At 41.7% G+C, this 23981-nt stretch overlaps 3 protein-coding genes across 4 annotated transcripts; 2 read left to right on the top strand and 1 right to left on the bottom strand.

The window, feature by feature from the left end:
• Positions 1-271: 271 nt before the first annotated feature.
• On the top strand, positions 272-3787 carry micos10 (mitochondrial contact site and cristae organizing system subunit 10). The gene is made up of 4 exons (XM_080496633.1): positions 272-366; positions 2105-2152; positions 3401-3507; positions 3603-3787. Exons 1-4 carry the CDS (start codon positions 303-305, stop codon positions 3609-3611), a joined length of 228 nt encoding a protein of 75 aa, XP_080352759.1. The 5' UTR covers positions 272-302; the 3' UTR covers positions 3612-3787.
• A 2493-nt stretch (positions 3788-6280) lies between these two features.
• On the top strand, positions 6281-13995 carry htr6 (5-hydroxytryptamine (serotonin) receptor 6; the record flags this gene model as incomplete). The annotated part of the gene is made up of 3 exons (XM_080496631.1): positions 6281-7183; positions 9297-9431; positions 13635-13995. 3 exons carry the CDS (start codon positions 6281-6283, stop codon positions 13989-13991), a joined length of 1395 nt encoding a protein of 464 aa, XP_080352757.1. The 3' UTR covers positions 13992-13995.
• Positions 13996-14069: 74 nt separating this feature from the next.
• tmco4 (transmembrane and coiled-coil domains 4) lies at positions 14070-23347 on the bottom strand. Of its 2 annotated transcripts, XM_080496628.1 has the most exons (14): positions 23272-23347; positions 22536-22686; positions 22264-22438; positions 21310-21337; positions 21088-21217; positions 20171-20268; positions 19889-20032; positions 19693-19812; positions 18726-18890; positions 18466-18602; positions 17619-17703; positions 17374-17491; positions 17169-17286; positions 14395-15295 (listed from the first exon to the last, which is right to left on the bottom strand). In XM_080496628.1, exons 1-14 carry the CDS (start codon positions 23312-23314, stop codon positions 14867-14869), a joined length of 1941 nt encoding a protein of 646 aa, XP_080352754.1. In that variant the 5' UTR covers positions 23315-23347; the 3' UTR covers positions 14395-14866. The 2 variants fall into 2 exon arrangements, with proteins under 2 accessions (XP_080352753.1, XP_080352754.1); XM_080496627.1 differs by having other exon boundaries at positions 14070-15295; positions 18466-18890.
• Positions 23348-23981: the final 634 nt, after the last annotated feature.

The following is a 23981-nucleotide window of genomic DNA, read 5'->3' as shown; positions in this document are numbered from 1 at the left end:
CAGCAGGGCTGCGGTTGACGCTTCAAGACGGTGTTTCGGATTGTTTGGTTTCCATGTTAACTGATGGCAGTCTTCCTTAAGCGTCCGTTGTCACAGCTACCATCTGCACATTTTAGAAACTAAGCATGAACCTGTATCGATTCTTATGGACACCGTTTAACATTTACAATAAAGTTTTGACGTGACCTACCTTTTGTGAGCCTCTTTATAAAACCGGCAACGGCGGACGCAAAAGGAAGTCGGTCAACAGTTAACAGGGAAACGAGTTATTTCGCAACACCGGACTCAAGCCAACATTTAGCATGTCCGAGAAGGAGCTGGGGAAAAAGTGGGACCGGTGCCTGGCAGATGGTGCCATTAAACTCGGTAAATATCCCTCAGTCTTCCTCCTGTAAGGACGCTGTTATGTACATTAATGTGGAAGTAACAAGCAGCGGTTTGCCCCGAAGTCCACTGCTGTCATTGACTTGACGGGAGGCTAACAAGCTAGCCGCTAGCAAAGGACACATGGATAAACAGCAATAAAACTATAACCTTTTAATTGCAATTAATCAAACATTACGGATTTTATTATTACGAAGAAATCTGAATGAATAATGCTTGCTATTTGCTTAAACATTTCTTCCTCATGTAAAACGTCATATTTTCCATTGTAAATGTTGATGGGTGGAGATGAAGTAGGCTTCTGTCAATGACTTTCTGTTGTTATTCTGTCAAACCTTTTAACTTGTTAATTGTCTAAAAATGCCAGACTTTCGATTTGATCGTTTTCATCTGACCGCGAATATCAGCTCTCCTGTCAGTGAAAGCTGGATCACAGGCAGATGCCAATGTTTTAATACCCACTGTAGTGAGAGAAAAAAAACTTGATTTCGTGTTAGTTTTAAAAGCAAACTAAACAATTAGTATATATCCTAATGCTTGGATTAACGATCGATCATTTCATAGCGTTTGTGGGATGGGCCATAGGGACGATTGTAACCCATACTGTTAACATTTTATGCTTGTCATCTGAAGAAAGGAGATGTATTGGCATTTTTAAATATTGTGTTCATGGAACAAACAGGAGGACTCTAAATCCGCCAATGCTCAAAACCCATTGTTACAACAAAGAAATCATTCAGTAAACATGCATTCTCTGAGTTTTTGATGCTTAGATTATAAACTGCCTCAGAAAATAAGATGTATGTGGTATGCTGACTGAAAGTGCAATAAAACAATCAATCAGCTGTAGCTGCAATATATTAATAGACACAGGGCCCATTTACGTGACAATATTTCAAGTGAAAACATAGTGATTTTGCGTTTTCATTTCAATAAAGTTTCATTGTGACACTGAAACAGCAGAAACGCTGAAATCAATGTAGTTAGCGTGCCAGGCCAGGAGTTGACGCTGTTGGTTGTGTTTGTGATAAAACTATACACGCGTGCACAGAGAACAATACGCTGTAAACCTTAACAATGAGGGCACAGACGTTCACACAGACAAAATTGGATTGTTATTACGGGTGACTCAGCTATAAAACCATCGCAGGAGGATATGGACGGGGAGTCATGACACTCTGGAGGCCGCCATTCTTGTTATTGTTCATCTACAAGTTAAGTTTGCCTTCATATGCAGAGTCAGAGCATTTTCATAAAGTTCCGTCTTGGAAGCAAGCCACTTTCAAAAAGTTGCATTTTCAGTGGCTCCAAGTACCAAGACACCTAAAACGCAATAAAAGCTTTGCTAGAAAACATTGTGGTGCAAACAGGCCTTCGGTTGATGTCTTTTGAGATTTGTACAAAAATAACTGCACACCCTCTTCTCTGACCCAGTTTCAACCTACTTGGTTTTTTTATCCCTTTCATTCAGTTTCACAACTTTTTGGTCATTTTTACTTGATTTGAAGTATGAAACTATGTCTGTGCTCCATAAATAAAGATCAATATATAAGTATTAGTCGAGGAATTAATGATTTTGAGTCTGTCAATTCATGACACAAAGAAAATTGTTTGCAAATTTCCCTGAAATAAGAGATTTCCGGTGCTTTTAATATCGTCAAGGTCACAATTGTGGTCACCTCTGTCTCATTGTGGCTGTTTTTGACCCTCTAATTTCCAGGTACCGGGTTGGGATTAGGAGTGGTGTTTTCAGTTCTGTTCTTCAAACGTGAGTACTTTGATCGGATTTGTCGCTGCGCTGCTTGTTGCTCAGAGGTCCTCGAGAGGAGAAGCAGAGCCGCAAGCAGCAGACCAAGCATGTAGCTGCAGTTTGCTTGAGGTGGAACAAGTTCTTCCACTCTTCACTTTAATAAAAGTGTAGACGCTTGCGTGGAGAGTACAAGTTCAACTTCTTTACCTTTTGATGTTTTTTCAAGGCATCTTCAGCCTGTCTTTCTTGGTGGCTTTGGTTGTGCACATGTACAGTTTGACTTTATGATTGTTCGTCAGTGTGGATACTTCACATTAATCTTTAGCATTCACACAAATCATAATTCAAGTTGCACCGTCACTATAAGTCAGAAGCAAAATTTTACTCTCCAAAAACACTGAGGGTAGTCTGGCTTGATTCTAAACATTATAAATTCTTTTAAAAGATGTTTGATAAGGTTAAAAACAGTTAAAAAAAATTAATTAAAAAGATGTTTGAATAAATAAATAAATAATGGTAAAAAAGAGGTATTTGTGACTGGGTTTACATTATTCAAGCTAATGCTAAAACAAGTCAAAAAGTGCTTTTTGCTGTGAAAACATCTTTGACTAATGTTAATGCTGTAACCAGTTAAAACGGAGTTCTTTACTGTGTCAACAGTTTGCACTGTTGCTCAAGCGAATGTTAATGCCCGCGCTGTTGCTAAAACCACCAAAAAACCCTATTTTTTTTAACCTCTCAAATGCTTCAATTAATCCTAAAGCCCATATTAATGCCTAAGCTAATGCTAAAACCCTGCTCTGATTCTGTCTTTGTCACCTTCAAGTGAACTTCAGGAGGTGAAAATACAAATATTTGTCTTTACATGTAGGAAGCAAGAGTGAAAAGTCAGAAAAAGAAATACTCGAGATTAAATCTCTGGAAAATCAACGTAACCACTGTAACACATATTTCATTTACCACCTGAATGTGAATGATCTCTAATGGTGAACAAAAACTAACCCGAGTTTTTTTTTTTTTTTTTATGGAAATGTAACATTCAGATGCTGTGTATAGATTTAATTGAACACATAATGCAGTGTGACTTTTTTTTTTTTGTAAGTGAGAAATTGTGCACCTTTCATGGAGAGAGGAGCATCAACAACACCTGTCCTCTGAAATAATAGAACAAAGCCGAGTGTGACGAAAGGATTTCACACACACTGTTTCTGATTGGTGTGTTTGTGAAAATGCTTCTCTGACACGTCTGGTGTGTGTCGTCTGCAGGGCACACGTGGCCCATCTCGCTGGGCGCCGGCGCTGGACTCGGCATGGCGTACGCCAACTGTCAGAACGACCTGAGGGCACATTACCTGCAGTACAGGAGTCAAAAGGTTGGCTTAGATTTGAACAATTTAAACCCAGTATGTCATTAAATATTGAATTCATTCCCCTAACTTGTGTTTTGTTTTTGTTGTTTCTTCAACAGGAGCAATAGCTGCAGGACATGAAGGGACTGTCTTTATTTTTAATTAATTTGCTGCGGTCCGCTCCCGTCACCATTTGCACTGTTCTACAGTTTGGATCCCTCCCTTGTATGAGTCTGTTTGTATGTGCCTGATCAGGACAGTCTGTGTTTATTTAATAAAATGCTCATGAGAACAAAAGAGAAAAGCGACGGCTTAAATTCTTCGAAATGCTGAGAATGATTGAGTATAACATAACAAAAGGGGATATGAAGAGCCACACAGGCACTTAAAAGAGTGGGAAAAGGTGGTCTCCAGGTTTATTTCTGGTTATAAGCTGTCCCATAAGGTGGTGGGCTTAGTGTGGGTGAGCAGGGGTCAGAGGGTTGGCAGAGTGATGATGGAGATTAGTCAGTTTGAGGGGGCATGAGAATCCACAGCTTCATATGTTTAATGTTGAAATGCTGCAGCGCAGAGGAGAATGCTGCTGTTTTTCTACTCTGTCTCCATCTCAAATATTAAGTGAACATGCTGCTTTAGTCGTCTTCAAGAACTGTACATCTGTGGACTCAAATGTATATAAATATCTTTATTCGATTTGTGCATCAGACTATATTTTCAAGATGACTCACTTGGCTATAAATGGCTGGAAGATGATATACGGTAGTTAAAATGAGCACAACTGTTGTGGAAAAACCAGCTCCATGAAGCAAAAATGCCAAAATATGCAACAACAAAGCTTGAACAGGCAAAAATGGCCAAAATTGTAATTGGAAAAAAAAACTTAAAAAGCTGAAGTTGTAATAAAAATAAATTGTATGAAAAACAAAATGGCTAAATTTGCCAAAAAACTTGAAAAAGCTAAAATGGCTAAAAAAATTTATAAGAAATAGCGTGAAAATGTAACTAAATAATAACCCAAAACAGCTAAAACCATTAAAATTACAATAAAGAAATTGCAGAAAAAAATTGCTATAATGTTAAAACATCTTATGCAACTGGAAAAAGTGAAGTAAAATAGAGGGGGAAATAAGAATGTTTCGTTTAAAAGAGCCAAAATAACAAAAGTGGGTGAAAATACTCAAATAGTTGCATAGTAAGCCACTGGGAAAAGATAATCAACAAATACAGCAAAAAATAAATGATCTAAAAGTGTCAAAACGGCGAAAATTGCTGCTATAGCAAACATGGATAACAGCAAAAATAGCAAAAGATGGTTTCCGCCAAAAGGAAAAATCAAACAACTTTTAAAACTAAATAAAAAAAAAGAAGTCCAGTGTTCTAAATTGTAGTCACCAAACATCAAATCTTATTCTAAACGTTAAATATATTTTGGAGCTCAAGTAAATACAATTTGGTAGAAGGAGAGAAAATGGTTGCAGATGCTTGCTGTATAGCCTGACTATTGTTTCTGAAGTTTAACTTGTTAAATTAGAGTTTATATCTGAACCACTGAAAAAGAATGATCACTGTGGTATATAATGTGGCGACATTCTTGCTACTTGCATACATTTTTGAACATGTGGCCTGAATTATTCACATTGCTTTAAAAAAAGATGTTCTAATGTATTTTCTATCTAAAATATTATTTAGGTTGTCATGTAAGTCTCAACTGCAGACTAACTTGTGTCAACATTAAATGAACAAAAAGGATCAAATTGAGAAATGTTGTATAATGAAAGACTGACTTGCAGTAGATATATTCAGGTATTAAAAAAAAAAGATGTATTGAATTATTTGTGAGGTGAAACATTGAGGAAAGTTTCAGGTAATTAATCACTCTGGAGAAATCAAACACAGTCCTTGGATCAAATAATGGAACATTAATTTCTATGAGGTTCTTGTAACGTGTTGGTAGTTGTACCTCAGCAGTTAACAACACCATGACCAAACAAGGAAAAAAGACCTCCCACACTGGCTCCCATGATGCAGAATTAGCATATCTTGGCTGTGTTTGTGCATGCTTATGCATTAACAGCTCAATGCTTTGACACGCTCCTTCTCAGTAGCCGTGCGCTCGGACTGGGAGTCACGCTGGAGTGGCCGACACAGGGATTAGCGGGAGCGAGGGATGTAAATGCAGCGTTACAAGGACAAGTGATACCTGTAGAGCACTTAAGAACACAGCCTTCCTCGCAAATGAAAGCTGCAGAGTTATGTGTTGGTTTTCTGCTCCTTTGTGCCGTTTCCCAGAATGAAAGGACTCGTGTGAGGCTGCACAGCTCCTGCCCGGCGAAGGACTCCACTCCTGTGCGGGAAGGTTTTTTTCTGAGGATTGGTCATCGCTCTCTCCTTCTTCAGTGGGTCCTCTCGCCGGCACGTCTCCCGTCTGCCAAGTCAAGGCTTATCTCACTTTGTGCCCTCCTCCAGCGCCTGTCATTGTGACATGCTGCTTCGAAAGCCTCAGTCAGCTCCCGAATGCCTCATTCTGGCTCTTAGCAGTGGATGTGGCAGGAACAAAGCAGCCGGCATGGAGAGGTGAGAGAAACTGTGTGGAAGTGAGACCAGGCTAGTGGAGGGATTGCTCCATGGAGCATCGTCCTGGATGGATTCTCCTTTCAAGAACTCAGCGGTGTCTTTTTATTCGTCAACGTCCCCTAACTGTGAGCTGTTGCTGGGAAGGATATCGAGTTAAAGTCTGCAGCATTTAGTAGACGAGGACCTTCAAGAGCCGGTTTGTCGTGAGCGACCGATGGGCGCCATGGCCGACTCTCACTTGTCTGCCTCTGTGGGAAACAACAGTGGCAGCTCTCCCACCACCAGCAGTTGGAACATCACGGGCAGCGGCCCGTGGCTGTTGGCGTTCATGCTGACTGCCATCATCCTCATGACCGTCTGTGGCAACATGCTGCTCATCGCCCTCGTGTTTGCCCATCGCTCTCTGCGCTGCACCTCAAACTGCTTCCTGGTGTCTCTGTTCTTCTCTGACCTCATGGTGGCCCTGGTGGTCATGCCACCGGCCATGCTCAACGTGTTGTGCGGCGCCTGGGTGCTGTGGCCGGCCTTCTGCCCCGTCTGGCTCTGCTTCGACGTCATGTGCTGCAGCGCGTCCATCCTCAACCTGTGCGTGATCAGCCTGGACCGTTACCTGTTCATCATCTCGCCGCTACGCTACAAGCAGAGGATGACCCCGCCTCGGGCGCTGCTCCTCGTCGGGGCAGCGTGGGGGCTGGCGGCGCTCGCCTCGTTCCTGCCCATCGAGATGAAGTGGCACAGCCTCGGCCACGGTAGCGGCCACTCGTCTGTTCCCGGGGTCAGCGTCGGCAACATCAGCTCGTACTCGGACAGACTCTACCCAGAATCCTACTTCCAGCTGTCCCCGTCAGGAGGCCTGTCCTTCCAGTGCCGGCTGCGGGTCACGCTGCCCTTCGCCCTGGTGGCGTCCGTGCTCACCTTCTTCTTGCCCTCCAGTGCCATTTGCTTCACCTACTGCCGGATCCTGTTAGCAGCACGGAGGCAGGCGAAGAGGGTGGCAGCACTGAGCCACCCACCACACCCGCACCCCTCTCTCGGAGAGCCCTCCCGGCCCCCGTCACCCGGGCCGGCTCAGCCGGATGGAGACGACTGCAGTCACCAGGAGCCCCCGGTCTCACAGAATGTACCGGTAAGAAATACAGACGTCGGTCCTATTTCTGTGTCATGAGTGCATCTACTTTAAACAAAGCCTTGAATAGGACACAGTTCAATACTGAAGAATAAGCGACCTTCAGGAAAGCTGGAATGGAAAAGATTGATTTATTATTCATCACACAAGTGATCATACAGTAGAATAGATATCATTATGTGGCGATCTTGAAAAAGCTGAACGTATACAAACAAGCATGCTACTACATATATGTGAGTAAGTTTGTTCATTTTCATCAAGGATAAAGTGGAGAAGAAGCATTTATACAACACAGAACAAAACCTGTAAACAAGTGATGGAATATCGAACTGAAAAGGTTTGTACAACAGAACAGTGCATGTTGAACAAAACACAAAAAGAAGGGAATTGTGGTCCTGGAAGTCCCTGAAAATATAGTGTCAGAAGCAAGTCACATAGACTTACATACTAAACACAAACACAGTAACTTCTACATCGATTCATCTTGAAAGATCAGTTATGAGCCTTCACGATTCAGCCCTTTTTATGGCTAGAATTACATTCTGGGAGCAAGGATTCATTTTCGTTTTATAGCTGTAGAATTGTTAAAGACAAGAATGTAATGAGTGAGACTAGTATAATGGCAGTAAGCTCTCTTTCTCAGCTTTCTGGAGGCTATACTCAAGAACTCCTGGAAATCTAGAAGTTATATTTATGAGCAGATACAGTTTGAAGGTACATTCTGAAATGTTTGTGTAGAATAGAATAGAAATCCTAAAAGACTGAGATAAAACAATAGTACTATTGCTGGTATTCATACCAAACCTACGTAGTCACATGTCTCAAACTGACAAAAAGACTGAAATGACTCAACAACGCCCCCCAATGTACAACAGAGGTATGACTTCTATTCCACATCGTGTCCCTTTAACTCACAGATCTTGACTTGTCCTTGATTTTAAAGCTATATTTTGTTGTTGTTGTTCTCAGAGGTAAATAATTAAGTTTCCAAACGTCATAACAAGAAGGAGAATTTCATGTGTGTCTGCTTGAAGTCATTAAAGGCTAACGAGCCTGGTTTGTGACGTCCCTCTGAGTGTAGCGTGCAATACTGCTTTTATATAAATTATTCAAGTAAGATGTCAGGGCTTGAAACCTCCATTTTTATTTTTCTCATTAGCCTTTATTAACACAGTCGTATTTGCAAGAGAGACCTGGATGGACAGGAGACAGCATTTGATTAAAATCTACAGTACAATATTTAGTACAATTCAAACATTTAACTTGCTCACATACTGAGAAAAGAATTACAGTGATGAGAATATCAATTATAATCTGGAATAATTCATAAAGGAGACAACATAGGCACCAATTTGAGGATTATTTTCACATCAAATACTACAACCATCAGTCACAAATAATTATCAATCTTTTTTTCTTTTTGTGTCACATGTTATAAATGTATTGCTTCTGGTTTATCAAATCCAAGTCATTTATGTGTGAACGATACAAACTTAATGTCTTCATGTATTGGAAATCATCAGAAATGGGCTGCATAGGAGAATATCCCTGCATGTCCAGGTTCGGAATCTTTCTGTGCGGAGTTTGCACGTTATCCCTGTGCATGCATGTTTTTTCTCCCCCCTCATGTTTCCTATCACCGTTAAGAAAAGCATGATAACTGGTGACTCTATATCGCATCCCGAAATTCAAAGAAGAAGGATAGATGATTAAAAATCTCCTGCTAGTAGTAAAGAAATGCTGTCAAAATTTGTGTCGTTAATCTTTGGCAGTGTTGTCATTTGTTTATTTGCAGGTAATCGCTCCAAAGAACATAAAGCTATAGACAGCTGATGACTCAGTCTCATGTAAGATGAATATTTTGAAGCAGTCAGCAAATAATTAGCTCTTCTTGTCCCAAGATTCCACCTACCAGCACCTGTTGCTTTACAGGTGGAGCCGTGAAGAGGTAGAGAAAAGCATATTGCCCAATAGAAAAGATCAAAATGTAGTTTTTTTTTTAAATGAGGCTGTTGCTTGTTGCTTGAGGCGACCAAACAGATGTCAAAGAGCATTTCCATAGTGTCTATTCCACTGGGTTTGAGGCCTGCTTTTTGTTCCCTGCTGTTCCCAGCCGTCGGTGACCAGCGAGCGTCGCCTGGCTCACAGGCAGGGCCGGAGGGCTCTGAAGGCCAGTCTGACACTGGGAGTCCTCCTGGGGCTCTTCTTCAGCGCTTGGCTCCCCTTTTTCATCACCAACATGGCTCAGGTCAGTGCCTGCGCCCCGGCCGCCTAACGCACACAGTGACACGATGTGATGTGGAAGAATGAGATCTGTGCCCTCGCCAGCTCCCTCAGTCCTCCTTCAAGTGCAGCAGCTCACATATCGCAGTGATTCAGAGGTTTTCTCACAAATTCATATGTGTGGTGGGCATGAAAAAAAAAAAAAAAAAAACAGTGTGAAGTGAATGCAAAAGGAAGAAAGAAAGAGAGAAATAACACTTGGATACCGATCTATTTTTGCATTGGCCAGCCTCGGCGTCACGGCACTTGCCAAGCTATCTAACGAGGAAATAGATTGGCATTTCAGCTTCGTGTGCCTGACTCATCCCAGAACCCAATAAACAACCTTCCAAAGTATCATCCATAATTGTTATTCTCTTAAAGTTGTTGATTCCTGTGAGGCTGAATACACGCGTTTAGTCATCGCTGACAAACAAAGCGAGGCTGTGAGAAACTTAAGTGAGACTAAATGAATGTCAAAAAACAGCTTCATCTAAATTGGTAATGACACTTGTCCCGTTTTTTTTTTTTTTTCTTTTCTTTTCCCAATGATCCAGTCATTTTGATTTCCCATCTGTGCCCTCTCGCTTCTCCTCTGCACAGCACAGAGCACAGAGACTTGACTGTGTCTGTGCTCTCCTTTCTTTTCACACTCAATGTGGTGTGTGAAACACACTCCCCCCCCTCCTCTGTCCTTTTCCCACCGCCTCCCCGTCTCAATCTTGATAGTATTGGAAGCGCTCCTCTAGCAGCTGTCTCCTCCTTCACGGCTGCACTTTAAACCTTGCGGGTTATGTTCAAGATCCATGTCGTCAATGATCAAACACACAGGGAATAAAAGAAAAGATGGACAGATACTATTTAGTTAAGAAAGGAGAAAATGAAAAAGGCATTTCACAAAGTAAATGAACTCAAAAAAAATATATCGATATAAATTTCATGAGGGGTAATTATGCAATCATGAAAGTCATTAATCCATATTTTATTCGCCCGAATATGAGAACAATGTGGCTGATGCTGAAATCAATATTTTTGAAATCAATATTCTTATTTAATTTGATGGCAGAATAAAGTCGAACAACTTGCAGGAGCAACAAAAGCATGGAAATGAATGCTTTAATTGGGCGCCACGCCAGTAACATGACAAAAGTTATAAAAGGAGCATTTGAAAGACTTTAAAGTCTGTCTGATTTAAAGATGAGCAGAGGTTCACCAATCTGGGACAAACTGCTTCTGAAAATTGTGAAACAATTTCAGGAAACGTTCAGAGATAAAGACTTCAAACATCAGGCGAAATCTCTGTGTGTAAAAAGAAAAGCTACAGAACATTGCGGTTCCTTTATTCGGTGTTGGGAAAGCTGATCCTAGGGTTGCAAAGAGATCAATCAGATTGACAAAAAAAGTGGTAAATTAGTAAAGTAAAATCAGCGAGTGCGATGCTTTGTCCGCCACTCTTCAGAAAACTGTTAAAGTTTCTTTTGAAAGTGCTACAATTTGTTTGACGGTCTGGTGGCCCAGTTCAGAGCCTCTGGTGGGCGGGTTTTGGCCCACGGGCCTTATGGTTCACACCCCTGAGTGACAGGATACCTCTACATTGACTCAGTCACAGTCATATGTCCTCGTGGCAACAAAACATGTGCATATCATTGCATTCTGTTTTAATTCGCAGAATTCGGATCTAATGGATCTGTATTGATGTCTTGCTTTGTCCATCTATGTAGAACCAGTTCTAATCAATACACTAGATTTTTTGGTGATTCCTAAGGTCAGCTACCAGCTGACCTCAACTCTCCCAATCAATAATCATCAATTAACAGACTTTGAGCGAAAAAAAACAAAAGTGTGAATGCATGGAAGCATAGTAAATACCAATAACAATTGCTGCATTTATGATCACAGACTTTATTGATTTGGCTCCTTGTGCAAATAAACATAAAAAAACACAAAATGTTTTCATATTTAGGTTTTATTGTTTCAATATAAAAATGTTAAAAATGCTAATTTGTTGTGAAGCCATAATAAGACGGTGGTTGGAGTTTGTCACAGCACACATCATTAGCTAAATTGAAGTAATTAAAAAACAAACACGTTTGTAAAACGGTCTCTCAATGATTAAAAAGAATCAGTGGGAACATGGTCAAACGAGGCTGAAGCCAAAAGTCAAAGTGCAATGACTATTGATCAGAAACATGCACACACTTAACTCACAGTGATCATGCATGAACAGCAACTGCAGCAGATTTCTGCAGCAGTGAAAACAAATGATCTGTGATTGTCTTGTTTTATCTGATCAAAGTTATTGAAAAGAGATTAGAGCAGCTGCAGCTGAATCTTCCATTCTCCATCCACTCACAATAAAAACAACAAAGCTGTGCTGCAAACATTTACTTAAAAAGATGCTTTGCTTGCTTGTAAACTTCAGGCTGCGTAGCATGATGTAATAAATTCCATAACATAACTTAGTATAATAAGATATTTGATCCATTATCATGCTAATATTTTGCCCATAATGGGATAAGATTGAAATGGCATAAAAGGAAATCCTTTCAAAAATGTAATAATTGCAGCCAATAATGTGGTAATATATCAATAAGGCTGCATTTATTGGAAATTAAAGTTTTTTGTGCCGTTTCCATTAAAAAAAAAACAGGTATAGTGGTTGAGATGGTTGTAATATTCATTCATCGAGTAGAAAAAAACTGCGACACTCTCTATAAAGGTTGTAAAAAACCTTTCACTATCTTTGGCTTTATTACATTCAGAAATTATGACATTATTGGGCGTTTTTTGTTAGATGTAGCCAGGGTACAACTTTGTATCAACGGCGACACTTTACAACTTCATATTTGAGAACAAATGTAAAAAATGTCATGATTTAATGCAAACAAAGACAAGTATTTCAAATGTGTCCATGGCATTGCTCTTTATATCTGCAGTGTACATCTGCAGTGTAGCTTTGGGCTGTGTGAGTTCAATCTGGGTCGGAGCGAGGAGATGCTGTTTTAAATACATCATATTCACTTCAAATGATTTCAGGAATAAATACTTCCCTCTGTTAAGGAACAAGCCTTCAATTATTAGATTTACACAAGAAATGCATGCAAATCCTTTATGACAAACATACAGTGCTTTTAAAATGACCTGTGGTCTTGCAACAAAGTGTCTTTGAAGCCTGTGTGACGCAGAAATAAATGTTTTGGAGCATGGTGCTCCTCTAGAAAGGTGGAAGCCCAAATTGAATGGAAACAAATGCCATGTGCATGCTTTAATTAATTAATCTCTATTCACCCATCCAGTGTGTTCACTGTCTTGGATCACTGGCTCGTTGGAAAAGAAGGGAGAGGAGGTGGAAAGATAGAAGTTTTTACATTTTTGGAAATTCAAGACTTTAAACTTAAAATAACTTTTTTTTTTTTAATATAAATGTCTGCGGTGCAATATTCATCTTTAAAATGCTAATCATTAACAGATTTTCCTTAAAAGGCAACAGTAAATGTTGGTTGTGGACTAACGACAGCATCAAATTCCATTTGACATCAGTTCCGGTTCATTCATCAGATAAAACACAATATTTGTTCATTCAAATTCAGGACATTTCGCTATTTGCATGTCCTGTGTCCAAGGAAAATAATATTCAGGAGGAAATTTTACTTTAATAAAATGCTTTGTTAGAATGAAAACAAGTGTTGTAAAGCACTGACACTAAAATGTACTTACTATTGTACCATAAGAATGAGTGGATGCTTGGATGCATTCACAAACCAGGGGTGTTAAAACCAAAAGCGGCACGTGAGGGTTCAAGCCCTGTAAACAGTAAAAGACTAGCTGCATTTATTCAACAAAACTTACCAATATTTCTCATTTGTTTACAATCACTGGAGTAAAGATATCAAGTACCACTTAAAAAAAAAAAAAAAAAAAAGATCATTTCATCTTATTTCTTTGAAAGGTTTTTTCTTTAAGCTAAGTTTGACAAACCTGGATTTAGAGGTGGAATTCAGAATGCATCTATATTTCTATTAGAGATAAGATGACCTTACCCGGGAGTATTCAAAGGTTAATACAGTATGTGATCTCTTTAGTCCGGCCCACTAAAGATTACATATTTTGCTGTATTTGACCCATTTCATGGACTCTATTAAACGCCCACACAGTTGGGCTACGATAATGATGACCCCTCTTCACACAGGCGGTGTGTGAGTGCATCCCGCTGGCGCTCTTTGACGCCATCACCTGGCTGGGCTACTGCAACAGCACCATGAACCCCATCATCTACCCGCTCTTCATGAGGGACTTCAAGCGCGCGCTGGGGAAGCTGCTGCCGTGCTGCTCCACGCGCTCGCCCAGGAGACCGTCGCCGGCACTCTCCCTCTCCCTCCGCAACTCGGGGGAGCCCAACGTCGCCAGCAGCCCCACCTCGCCCCTGGCCTCCGACCCCACCCACCCGCCGGCTACCGCCACCGACGCCGTCAACCTGCTGGACGCGGAGCACGCTGGGATGGAGCTGCCGCTGCTTCTGCCCAATCAGGTCGACAACCTGGACTGAGGTGTAAAAAAAAATTACCTTGCGACGGCTCATTACAATTTGTAATATAGTCACTGTGAGCTAAGAGGCTTAGTCCTCGAAGAAATATCCAATCAGTCCTGATGGTTGCAGAAAAAATACCTTTGAAGACTGTGTGTGTTTTCCAAGTGCATTTCCTCTGACAAGAGTATTTCCACGTTTAAGTGCCAGTGTACACACTGTACTGTAAGTCCCGTGGAGGCAGCGTGTGTGTCAGTCGTCTGTGAGCAACAGGACGGAGAGCGGAGAGGCCTTGAGGAGAGCACATTCACCCAACTGCCTCCAGCCTTATACACATCAAATGATTGTGTTGATATCCATAGCAACTGCGCAGACAGACGAATGCGAGAAGCACAAAGGGGAGAAGAGATATCACAGATTTTGTAGCATTTACAACGACAAAGAAACACACACACACACAGGTCTCATTTCACAGCATGTCTGGAAAATAAATTATTAGATTTAGAGTAATAAAATATCTACAACATTTAACATTGTCACTGTAAAGGCCCTGTGTGTGAAATTTCAGCTCCATATATCTACACGCTGAAAACACTTGAGAGTTACAGATTCAAGTTTCTTCAACATTCATTCAAGTGCACGACACGGTGTCACGCGACGTGGAAAATACAAACATTGTATTGAGTTATTCATGAATCATCATAATAAGAAATGTGTCCTTCATATCAAGGGGTCTCTGCTGGAGTAAACCGTGCAGCTCATTCAGGGCTTTTATTCACAAGGAGCTGCCGAACATCCGGAGCATCGGATCCTTCCTGAAGTGTGGCAAGAGTGGAATGAACATTTCCTCCAGCGGGAGCTGTGATGAGATGAGCGTTCACCACGCAGATGGCCCTTCATCGGTCTGAGGGCTCTGTAGTCCAGTGCGTGTCGTCCCAGCTCCACGAAACCTGCTCGCCGTTCGGGTCCGTCTCCTCTTCGCTGTCACGCTGGACACTCAGGTCCAACGCTGCGACGCCGCGCGCTGCCCCATCCCCAGAGGTCGCTAATAAACTGCTTCGGTCTGATTCCGCGATGCTTATCGAGTCGAGCAGGTCTGAAATATCAGGGATGTCCCAACCATCAGCCACCTCCTCCGACTCCTCCCCGCCTGCGCCTTGTGTCTCCGTTTCCTGTGGTTGATCGCCTGTTTGGTTTTCTGTTCCCTGAGCAACGCGTACAGACTGAGGTAGAGAAATGGCGGCTCCTTGGACTTCTTTAGTTGGAACTCCTACGGCCACCAGGATGGTGTCCATCTGACGCATGTAGTCCAAGTGGCCTTTCACCTGGGAAGCAGCAACAGAGATTTACCATTGTATATTTTTAGCTTTTCTTGTAAAAAAAAAACTAAACAAATCTGTTGTTTTGTACATTGCTTTTCTGTGTTACATGACCAGGTTTATACCACACGGTGCTGCATACATGTCACGTATCTTCTAAAATGTTGGGTTTTTTTATGTTTAGCTGTGTGAAATGTGAGACCTCTGATGCTTCACCTGCTTCAACAGAAAACAAAGGCAGTGCTGTGACCTGACATAGACCAGCAGGGGCCTTATTCTTTTCTTAACGTCATTGAAATGATACAATTGTCTTCTTTTAAAGTGATAATAAAAAAAAAAAAAAGCTGAACTGGATACTGGATCTACATGTCATTGTAACTGATGTGTTTACAGACAGCAGAGTGAAGTAATGGTTGGAACTCTGGAAAACTTACTCATTTTTAATAAACTGATCAAGCAAATTAAAGACATTCAGAAAACATGTAATTGTTAAAAGAATGTTTGAACTGATAAAAATAAATAAATGTATGTATGTGAGTGAGTGAGTGAGTGAGTGAGTGAGTGAGTGAGAGAGCGAGTGAGTGAGTGAGGATATGGAATCAATTCAGTGCCAAAATCACAAGCTCATAAAAACTGCACTTGGTGATGTTGAGTTTTGGCCCTTCGGGGGCGGGGCATTGCAGAGCCGGCCTCGTAATCCCCCCTTTCTGATAAGCCCCTTTAAACGTCACTGTTTCCAGGTCAGAGGTACAATAGGGGCTACCAAGGCTGAGCAAGTAAGTGTTACATAGTGATCGCTCAGATTTCATTTGATTTTATACTGGGACCAATGTATGGAGCTAGTTTTTTTTTTTTTTTTTTTACTGTGCCAGCTAAACATACGTCTAATATTTCACATCTAATTTTCCTTAATCTGGGTTGTTCACAGAAACATAAATCATTGTTTCCCCAAGTAATATTAAAACATTATTCATTGATTCTATCGATAGTCTGTCATTAATAATATGACCGGGAAACGGTGACATTTAAAGTGACCAATCAGAAAGGAGGGGGGGATTACGAGCCCGTCCCCAAAGTGCCTCAACATCACAGGTCGTGGAGAGATCAGAGCGGTAACAGCGAGCACACAGAGTGGTCTAACTGTGCGTGATTACAGTTTTTATGCACTTGTGATTTTGGCACTGAAATGACGCCATAGAACCAAGTATATGAGTGGGTGAACCAGTAAAAGAACCTGTATGTGAGAGAAAGAGTGAATCAGCCTGTACCTGATTAAACGAGTGATTGAATCAGTGAGCGAGTGAACGAGTGAGTCAGTGTGTGTGTGTGTGTGTGTGTGTGTGTGTGTGTGTGTGTGTGTGTGTGTGTGTGTGTGTGTGTGTGTGTGTGTGTGTGTGTGTGTGTGTGTGTGTGTGTGTGTGTGTGTGTGTGTGTGCAAAACTGTGATTCCTCAAAGGTAAACCTTATTTATAGCAGTCCACAAAACATTCTCACAGTTTCTCTTTGGTAAACTTCCTCTGTATTGTGGTTATTAATTCATGTTTTTAAGTGAGAGATTCCTTTGTGGAGTATTTTTGCTACCCCACTAATATTCTGTAGAAATCGACAGAATATCAGAAACACCTTTCAATAATATAAGGCCGTCCAGCTCAACAGCATTATACATGAAAACCTGGCATCAGAACATAAATGCAAAATAAAACCGCTGTGATCAGAAACAAATCTAACCCTGAGTTAAGGCTAAACTAAAGTGGCTGGTGAGCATTCACATTTCCTCCTCCAGTTGCAGCCTTTGTGTGCACGTATGTGAATCGATGTGAACGGGGGCAGGTTCAGACCCAGAGGTGAAGCTTCACTTTGAATACGAGTCGTGACTCACCACTGACGAAAGATCCACATTGACGATACGTCGATCCTGGATGTCGATTGGCTGTAGCCCGGCGACCGACAGCTGCGCGGCCGAGCTGCGGTACAAAAAGCCCAGCAGCCAGTCCCCTCTACATATGTGGACAGTTCAGACACACAATTCACCACAAACAACAAATCCACCGCACACAACGCACCCAGTGATGGCCTGTCTTTACCTGCAGTATCCGTTCACTATTTTTCCAGCCACGACCCGAGTCATTCTCTCCCAGGCTTTCTCAGAGCCGTCCACGGGGGCACCCAGGAGGACCACGTCCTCCACGACTCCCTCACTGCCTGACGGGTCCGAGCAACACAGATTTACATTTATGTAATTTCACCTCTGACAGTAAAAATGTCATATCGTCTCTTTCAGAATGGGCGGGGGCGACAGGTTAAGGATCAACATAAATAGATGTCATACCTTTGTCACTGGCGAGCTCCTGCAGACAGTAGTATATAACTCGAGCTCCAAGACTGAAACCGATGAGGCTGACTGGTCGCTTCCCCTTCAAACACAAAAGCATTACAATTTCTATGATTTCTTTGTCCAAGTAATAATCAAATTTGACATACATTGACTTTAGTATACATGGGACATCATTTTGTTGTGATATGTTTGCAATAATGTTCTTTGGACGTGTTGTTGTCACTGTTGCCATGTGCTTTCTGCTTCACCAAGAAAGCAATAATAACTCAATAATAATTGTTTACAGTCATGTATGTCCTTTCCACCGGTCACCATCTCGTCGTCCTCGCTCTTTTTCCTCTCCCTCCCTGTCTGATGTCATAGCAGAGCCCTCACAGGGTGTCATTTTAACAGTCCGTCAGTCATTTCTGTTTAGCGTTATGCATCCGTACACACTCCGTCATCCATTATAAACAGCTTGCGGTTTTTTGGGGGGAAATCGTTCGCCAAATCATTAACAGAAGTCATGGCACGCGATTCCCGAGTTCTCCGCTTTTCTGTGCTTTTTGTGTACGTGCACCCGCGTTGAAAATCCAACAGAAGAATAGATTAATAAGATAAAAATTAAACGGGGCTCCTTGGATATCAATCTTTATATCTTGCCTCTGAAAGAGGCAGGCACACAGGATTGTTCCAATGCAGGTCCACAAAGACATCACCAGTATGATGTGAACCCACATCGATCCATTAAAAGTTAAAAAAAGCATGAAAAACCTATAGTATCTTGTAAATATGCACTGGAAATACATTGTTGCGAGTGTCCGGTGGTTTCTAAGAGTGTGTTAACAGAGACTAGAAGTACCTGCTGTCTGCTTCGCAGAACCTGCGCCAGGTGTTTTCCCACCTCGGCCGAGCGGTTCAGACAAACACACCACGGGTTGTCAATCACGCTGGCTGCTGCCAGCAGAGAAGCTGGCAGCGTCAGAGCGGTCACAATGCCTGAACAGTGAGAGTGTGCACAAACACATGAACGCAGAGGGAAGATCAAAACAGTAACCAAGACTTTTGTAAGCGAATCAATAGAAACACTGCTGAATCCCAAGTGGTTCCCCCCTCTCCGACCTGAGAGCACTGTGTACTTGAGGGCTTCCTGGGCCATCATGCTGACCAGCCCGTCCAACAGAGAGGCCATGGCCGAGCCCAGATCCCGGAGGAAACGTGACTCCCATGCCAGGCAGTACTGCTCCCCACACTCTCCCAGGCTGCCCCACGGGGCCTGGAAGGAACCTGCCACACACACACACACACATACACACAGTAGTGCTGCTTCAATCCAGGCGAGACCACAAAACAGCACTCGTTTGTAGTGCACGTTTTCGTGGTGCAAGAGACCTGCATCACTCTCGAACACGAGAGGTTTGCATATTTTTTGGGGTGGACATTTCATCGGTTTGGATTTCTGACATTGTGAGCTGCATGTTGATCATCTCTCACACAACATTTTTTTCTTTTCTTTCTGAGATATTAAAATCACAATATAAGTGACCTGGACAAGCTCATAAACCTCACAATGAATTCAACAAGAATTTGGTTTCCTTTGAGCACCGAGTTACATTCACCTTGCGACACCCACACATACAAACACATCCATAGCCGATGTATTCGTTTAAAGGTGAAACTGCTTGCTGTGGTTTCTGCGCACACTTTATACATATCCAGTATGTTGATCAAGATAATTGTTTAAGTCTGCTGAATAATGCCTTAAGGAAATATTATACCCACTGACCTCTGCAGCGCAACAAATACACACTGCACCATACAAGGTAGAAATATATACAGAATCACGTGTAGGTAACAGTACGGTCGATAAAATGTAAACTATTTCCAGAAGCTTTCTTTTTTTTTTTAGTAGAAAAGAAAAATGTAATGTTGTAAAATGCTTTTGTTTATGACTTTGTGTTTCTCCTGTAAGAAAAACTGTGATCTCTGTTGTGACAAGATTGCTAAGCCTCCTCAAGATTTGTGGAAAAGTATACTATAATGATTATAATTTATTTCAAAGTGATATTAACGACACAAGAGTACTCACTGTATTTACCACTGCAGAGCCAACCAGTCACTGCAATGGTGAGATGAAGATGCTTCCCAGAGTTCAAGGGGAGAAATTCAAATTCCTCTATCGCACCGACACATTTATTCATCTTATAACCTGTAGAAACGAGGCGTTAAGGATGAACGATTTGGTGAAAATGTTCTAGTGTCCAGTCATCCGATGCTCTGCTCACCAGTCAGTCCGGCTCCGGCTGCCCCAAACAGCGAGGCCATGATTGCAATGCCAGTAGCTGAGCCCAGAGCGGCAGCGCCTCCGGCCCCGAGCACGGCGCCGGCCCCCGCAGCCACCAGCGGGGCTGCCAGCCCACCTGTCACGCCTGGCAGAGGCAGGACGGGCACAGTCAGGGCACCACGCAACAACACAGAACCAGAGCCAATACCTGGGAGGGGGGACGAGTTCAAAAACAAACGGGTCTACGGAGGAGAAAACTTTGAACCGTGTTGGAAATAATCACCGATCACAGTTCCCCCGCCAACAGTAGCCAGCCCAATGAGCAGGTAGCGTCGGAGCCTCCTGCCTCTTTCTCTCCTGCGCCGCCGAGAACACTCCTCTCTTACGACCGCAGAGACAGATCGTGGAAACAGAGAACAACATGGTCAGGAAATGTGTGTTTGGTGGGTTATTTCTTTGTTTTATCACGGCTGCATAGCGAGAACCACAGGATTTGATTATTATTTACGTGTACCAGCCAGTCACTAATCCGGGCCACACATGCATGTTTGGTACGAATGTGACTCCATTTGAATTTGGCTTTCCAAAAGTTTCAGATATACAGTATCTATGGGCAATTACAGCTATTCTGTGGCTACACTGTAATGATTATTGCACATTTAGGGGTATATTGTATTGTATATTGAACAGTTGAGGTTTTTGTTTGTTTTTACTTCTATATTTAAATCGTTGTTGCACTAATTTTCTTGTCTATATTCTATATTCTTCTCATCTCTATTATATTTTGGGTGATTTATTTTGTCTGTATTCTGTTTTGGGTGTTTTATATCTACATCACAATGGGGAAAGCGGGATGATATGTCGATACCACCAAGTCTCTTGTCTGTGCAGCAGAATTGACAATAAAGCTCACCTTGACTTGGGGAAAAAAATTAACTGTGAGAATAAAGAAATGATCGACCAAATAGAAATGTTTCTACTTATTGTGCTATGTTTGAGTTTAATATTACTCAGGAAATACTGATGCCATGTGTATTTCAATACATTTAGGGCCACGACTTGAATACAATATTTCAACTCAACTGTCAGATTCTCATTCTGGTGATTTTATATGGTAGGGACAGTGGGAGATTAAAAAAAAAAAAAAACACCCTATCATCTAGTGTTCTGAATTAAGTAAGATATAGGATTGATTCATACTCGCTCTCGTCTCCTCCGTCCCTCAGCCTCTCTCCCAGCGTCTCCTCAAACTCCTCCAGCTGATGGGGGGAGACTCGGAGCAGACAGCTGACATGACGGATGAGAACCCGTGCTCTGGAGTCATACTGACCTGAATACGCAACAGGCAAATATCAAAAGACTTAAAAAGGAAAAAGGTTTAATACCAGCTTTGTAACGAGCTGATTATTGTAATAATCCTACCGTCTTTGACAGAAAATGACACCAGATCCTGTAACACAAAGACAGAGACGATTAAAATAAGAGTGCGAGTTGATATGATTGTCTATTTTCAGTATGTTTCGATTAATACAGACATAATGCATGTACATCCAATATAGACATTAAAACTATGTTTTAGCTTCAGTACTACAGTAATCCAGTCATAGGCAAATTAAAAACGAGATAATGAGACATGAGGAAAGTGTCAGTGTGAATCTATTAAGAGGTGTTTCCATTATTCTGGTCATGTTGTTTGGCCAAGATATTGATTTCAACCTCAAAAGTGAACTTATGATGAAGCTAAAATCTCCCTGTTGAGTTGAGTTTGGGTTCCCAGCATGTCTTATTTTATGTCTTTTTGGAACAGAAATCATAAAATAAACTCAAGACTGGGGAAAAAAACCCACCACACTTTTTAACTTCAAGTAATTAAAGAATGATACGATCGGTTACAATCACATGTAGGTTTTTCAGAAGAAAAACCTTAAGGAGGCTCTCTACAGTTTCTTGAGCCTTCTATGGTTCAATTTCAACAGCCATTAAGAATATATTTCACAATTAAATATTAGAAAAGCAACATTCAGCCAAAAGTGATGGCCTAACATGAGGCATTGTATGTAGAAATTCAGAATGTATTAACTAAGTTGTATTATCCAGGAGGTTAAGAAGCACAGCCTTGATTTAGATTTTTAAAAAATCCAAAATTGTTATGATGAAATAGATGCATTTTACACTCCCCTGTAGTAAAAATATCTAGCAGTAATGGAGATACCAAGATTAGAAGTACAATCCTGAGTCTGTTCCTGAAGAGCATGAAGCAATCTTTTTGTATGCTTACAATATATCTAATCCATTTGATCAATTTCCATTTGATTTTGCATTGCCACTCTTAAATTCCACACAAGCAGCCTTAGAGTCTAACGTCATTTTATACACCTGAATGATGGGGGTCGACCCTTCAGCAAGCAGCGGCTCAGCCTGTAGGATGGAGAGGAAAGTGTCGGAGCCCTCAAAGCCCAAGCCTGAGAGAAAAGCCCCCATCACGGGCATCACCGACTCGTCCAGGTCCAGCCAGCGAACCAGGTCCCGCAGGTACTGCTCCCTATACACACTAAGAGAAGGCATAAACACATACTATGCAACACAGCTTGCCGCAGCGATACTGCTGCGAAGGACACTGCTTTAAAGTGACATTATCCTCCACCTACCTGTTCTCAGATCCAGTAAACAGCTGGCCCAAGGAGACGCCACACAGTGCAGCATAGGCAAAGCGGCTCTGCTCAGTCAGCTGTCTGCTTATAATATTCTCTGGGCTTGGGTCAGACGTCTCGTCTTGTGTTGATCCTGCACCCCCTGGATCTGAAGAGATACCCAGGACAAATATTAATGATTAACTGCCGTTACATCACAGAGGAAACCAAACACACGTGAGCACAGTAAACACCCTCATCAGGGTGGATCTGTGAATGCATTTAAACACTATTATGTGGACATATGTGGTTTTTGATGCAAACAGGGTTGTGTTTGCAACAAAGACCGCAGTGATTTCGGTTTCTTCCATCATGTCAACTTTACAGTGTGTTTAGTATGGCTCGCAGGGATGATTAAACTACACAGAACGAGGTCACAAAGACTCTTTTTCTCAACCTCTCAGATGACTTGATCCCGATTTAGCGCACTAAGACAGCCACGATGTGTCCCACATATTCGTGTTAAACATTTGGATTTAGCCTTTTGACTTCAAAAGTAGCAATTTAACCTAAATCAGTAAATTTCAATCACATATGACTGTTGCTAGTGGCTAAACATCTGGCAGTGCGGCTGTGCAGGCTGCTAACGGTACAGGCCCATTATGACAGCACCTACTTATAATAATGTCTTTGTTATGAACAGTTATCTGCACCACGTCACTGGGCAATCTATTAAACACAGTTTGAGTGGTACCTGGGGTGAAGTTAGTTTCCGCGGCGCTTTGTTTTTCCTCCATAGTTCCGTGTGTTACGACTCAGGCCGAACTTTTGATACGTTCACGGCCTCATTCTGAGCTCGGTCACGCCAACACCCGACATATTATCGCATGCCTCGCAATGGAAACAACATCGGAAAAGTCAATTAATAATTTGAAATAGCATCACATTTTACGACGAGAATAAAATAAGATTATTGTATATGCAACCAAACTCCAGCATTTTTTGTCACTTGAGTGCTTTACGAAGTAATCCTTAATGTAAAATAATAATTTACGACTATTGTGAAGGCATCGTTTATTCGAAACTTATCAGTGACGTAACTTCCACGAGTCGGATGTTTACGTGTTGACAAAAGTTTCAGTATTACATTTATTTAATAAACTAGATAATTCTACAGGGAATTTTGTGTGCCGGCCTGTCCTTTGATTTCAGCGTCTCTCTGGCAACAGACACTGATATCCTCTGATCTCCTTCCATCTCCTAATAATAAAAATAAATGGTTACCTTGCAATCAGTAATAAGTAATCTTTGTGCCTTGCCACTAGGGAAGGCACAATAATTATACATAATGTATTTAGCTGAACTGAAACCGTATAAGCCACCGTTGACCAAAACAAAAACAAAACAAAAAAATACCTGTCTTCACCAAAACTGCTCCAGGAATATCAACGCAAATCTCCCAGT

Source organism: Blennius ocellaris (assembly GCF_963422515.1).
Source record: "Blennius ocellaris genome assembly, chromosome: 5".
NCBI classification, from domain to species: domain Eukaryota; kingdom Metazoa; phylum Chordata; class Actinopteri; order Blenniiformes; family Blenniidae; genus Blennius; species Blennius ocellaris.
The sequence above is the reverse complement of the archived record's forward strand: the minus strand, read 5'-3'. Positions and strand labels throughout refer to the sequence as shown.

Bases quoted from the DNA above. Each gene is read 5' to 3' on its own strand.
- tmco4 (XM_080496627.1), bottom strand. From the start codon at position 23,314: ATGGAGGAAAAACAAAGCGCCGCGGAAACTAACTTCACCCCAG. The intron at 21,218-21,309 runs GTAGGATTATTA...TTGCGTATTCAG, and splicing joins GTCATTTTCTGTCAAAGACG to GTCAGTATGACTCCAGAGCA. The intron at 15,296-17,168 runs GTGAGTCACGAC...GCTGCTTCCCAG, and splicing joins ATGTGGATCTTTCGTCAGTG to GTGAAAGGCCACTTGGACTA.
- micos10 (XM_080496633.1), top strand. From the start codon at position 303: ATGTCCGAGAAGGAGCTGGGGAAAAAGTGGGACCGGTGCCTGGCAGAT. The intron at 367-2,104 runs GTAAATATCCCT...TCTAATTTCCAG, and splicing joins AGATGGTGCCATTAAACTCG to GTACCGGGTTGGGATTAGGA. The intron at 2,153-3,400 runs GTGAGTACTTTG...TGTCGTCTGCAG, and splicing joins TTCAGTTCTGTTCTTCAAAC to GGCACACGTGGCCCATCTCG.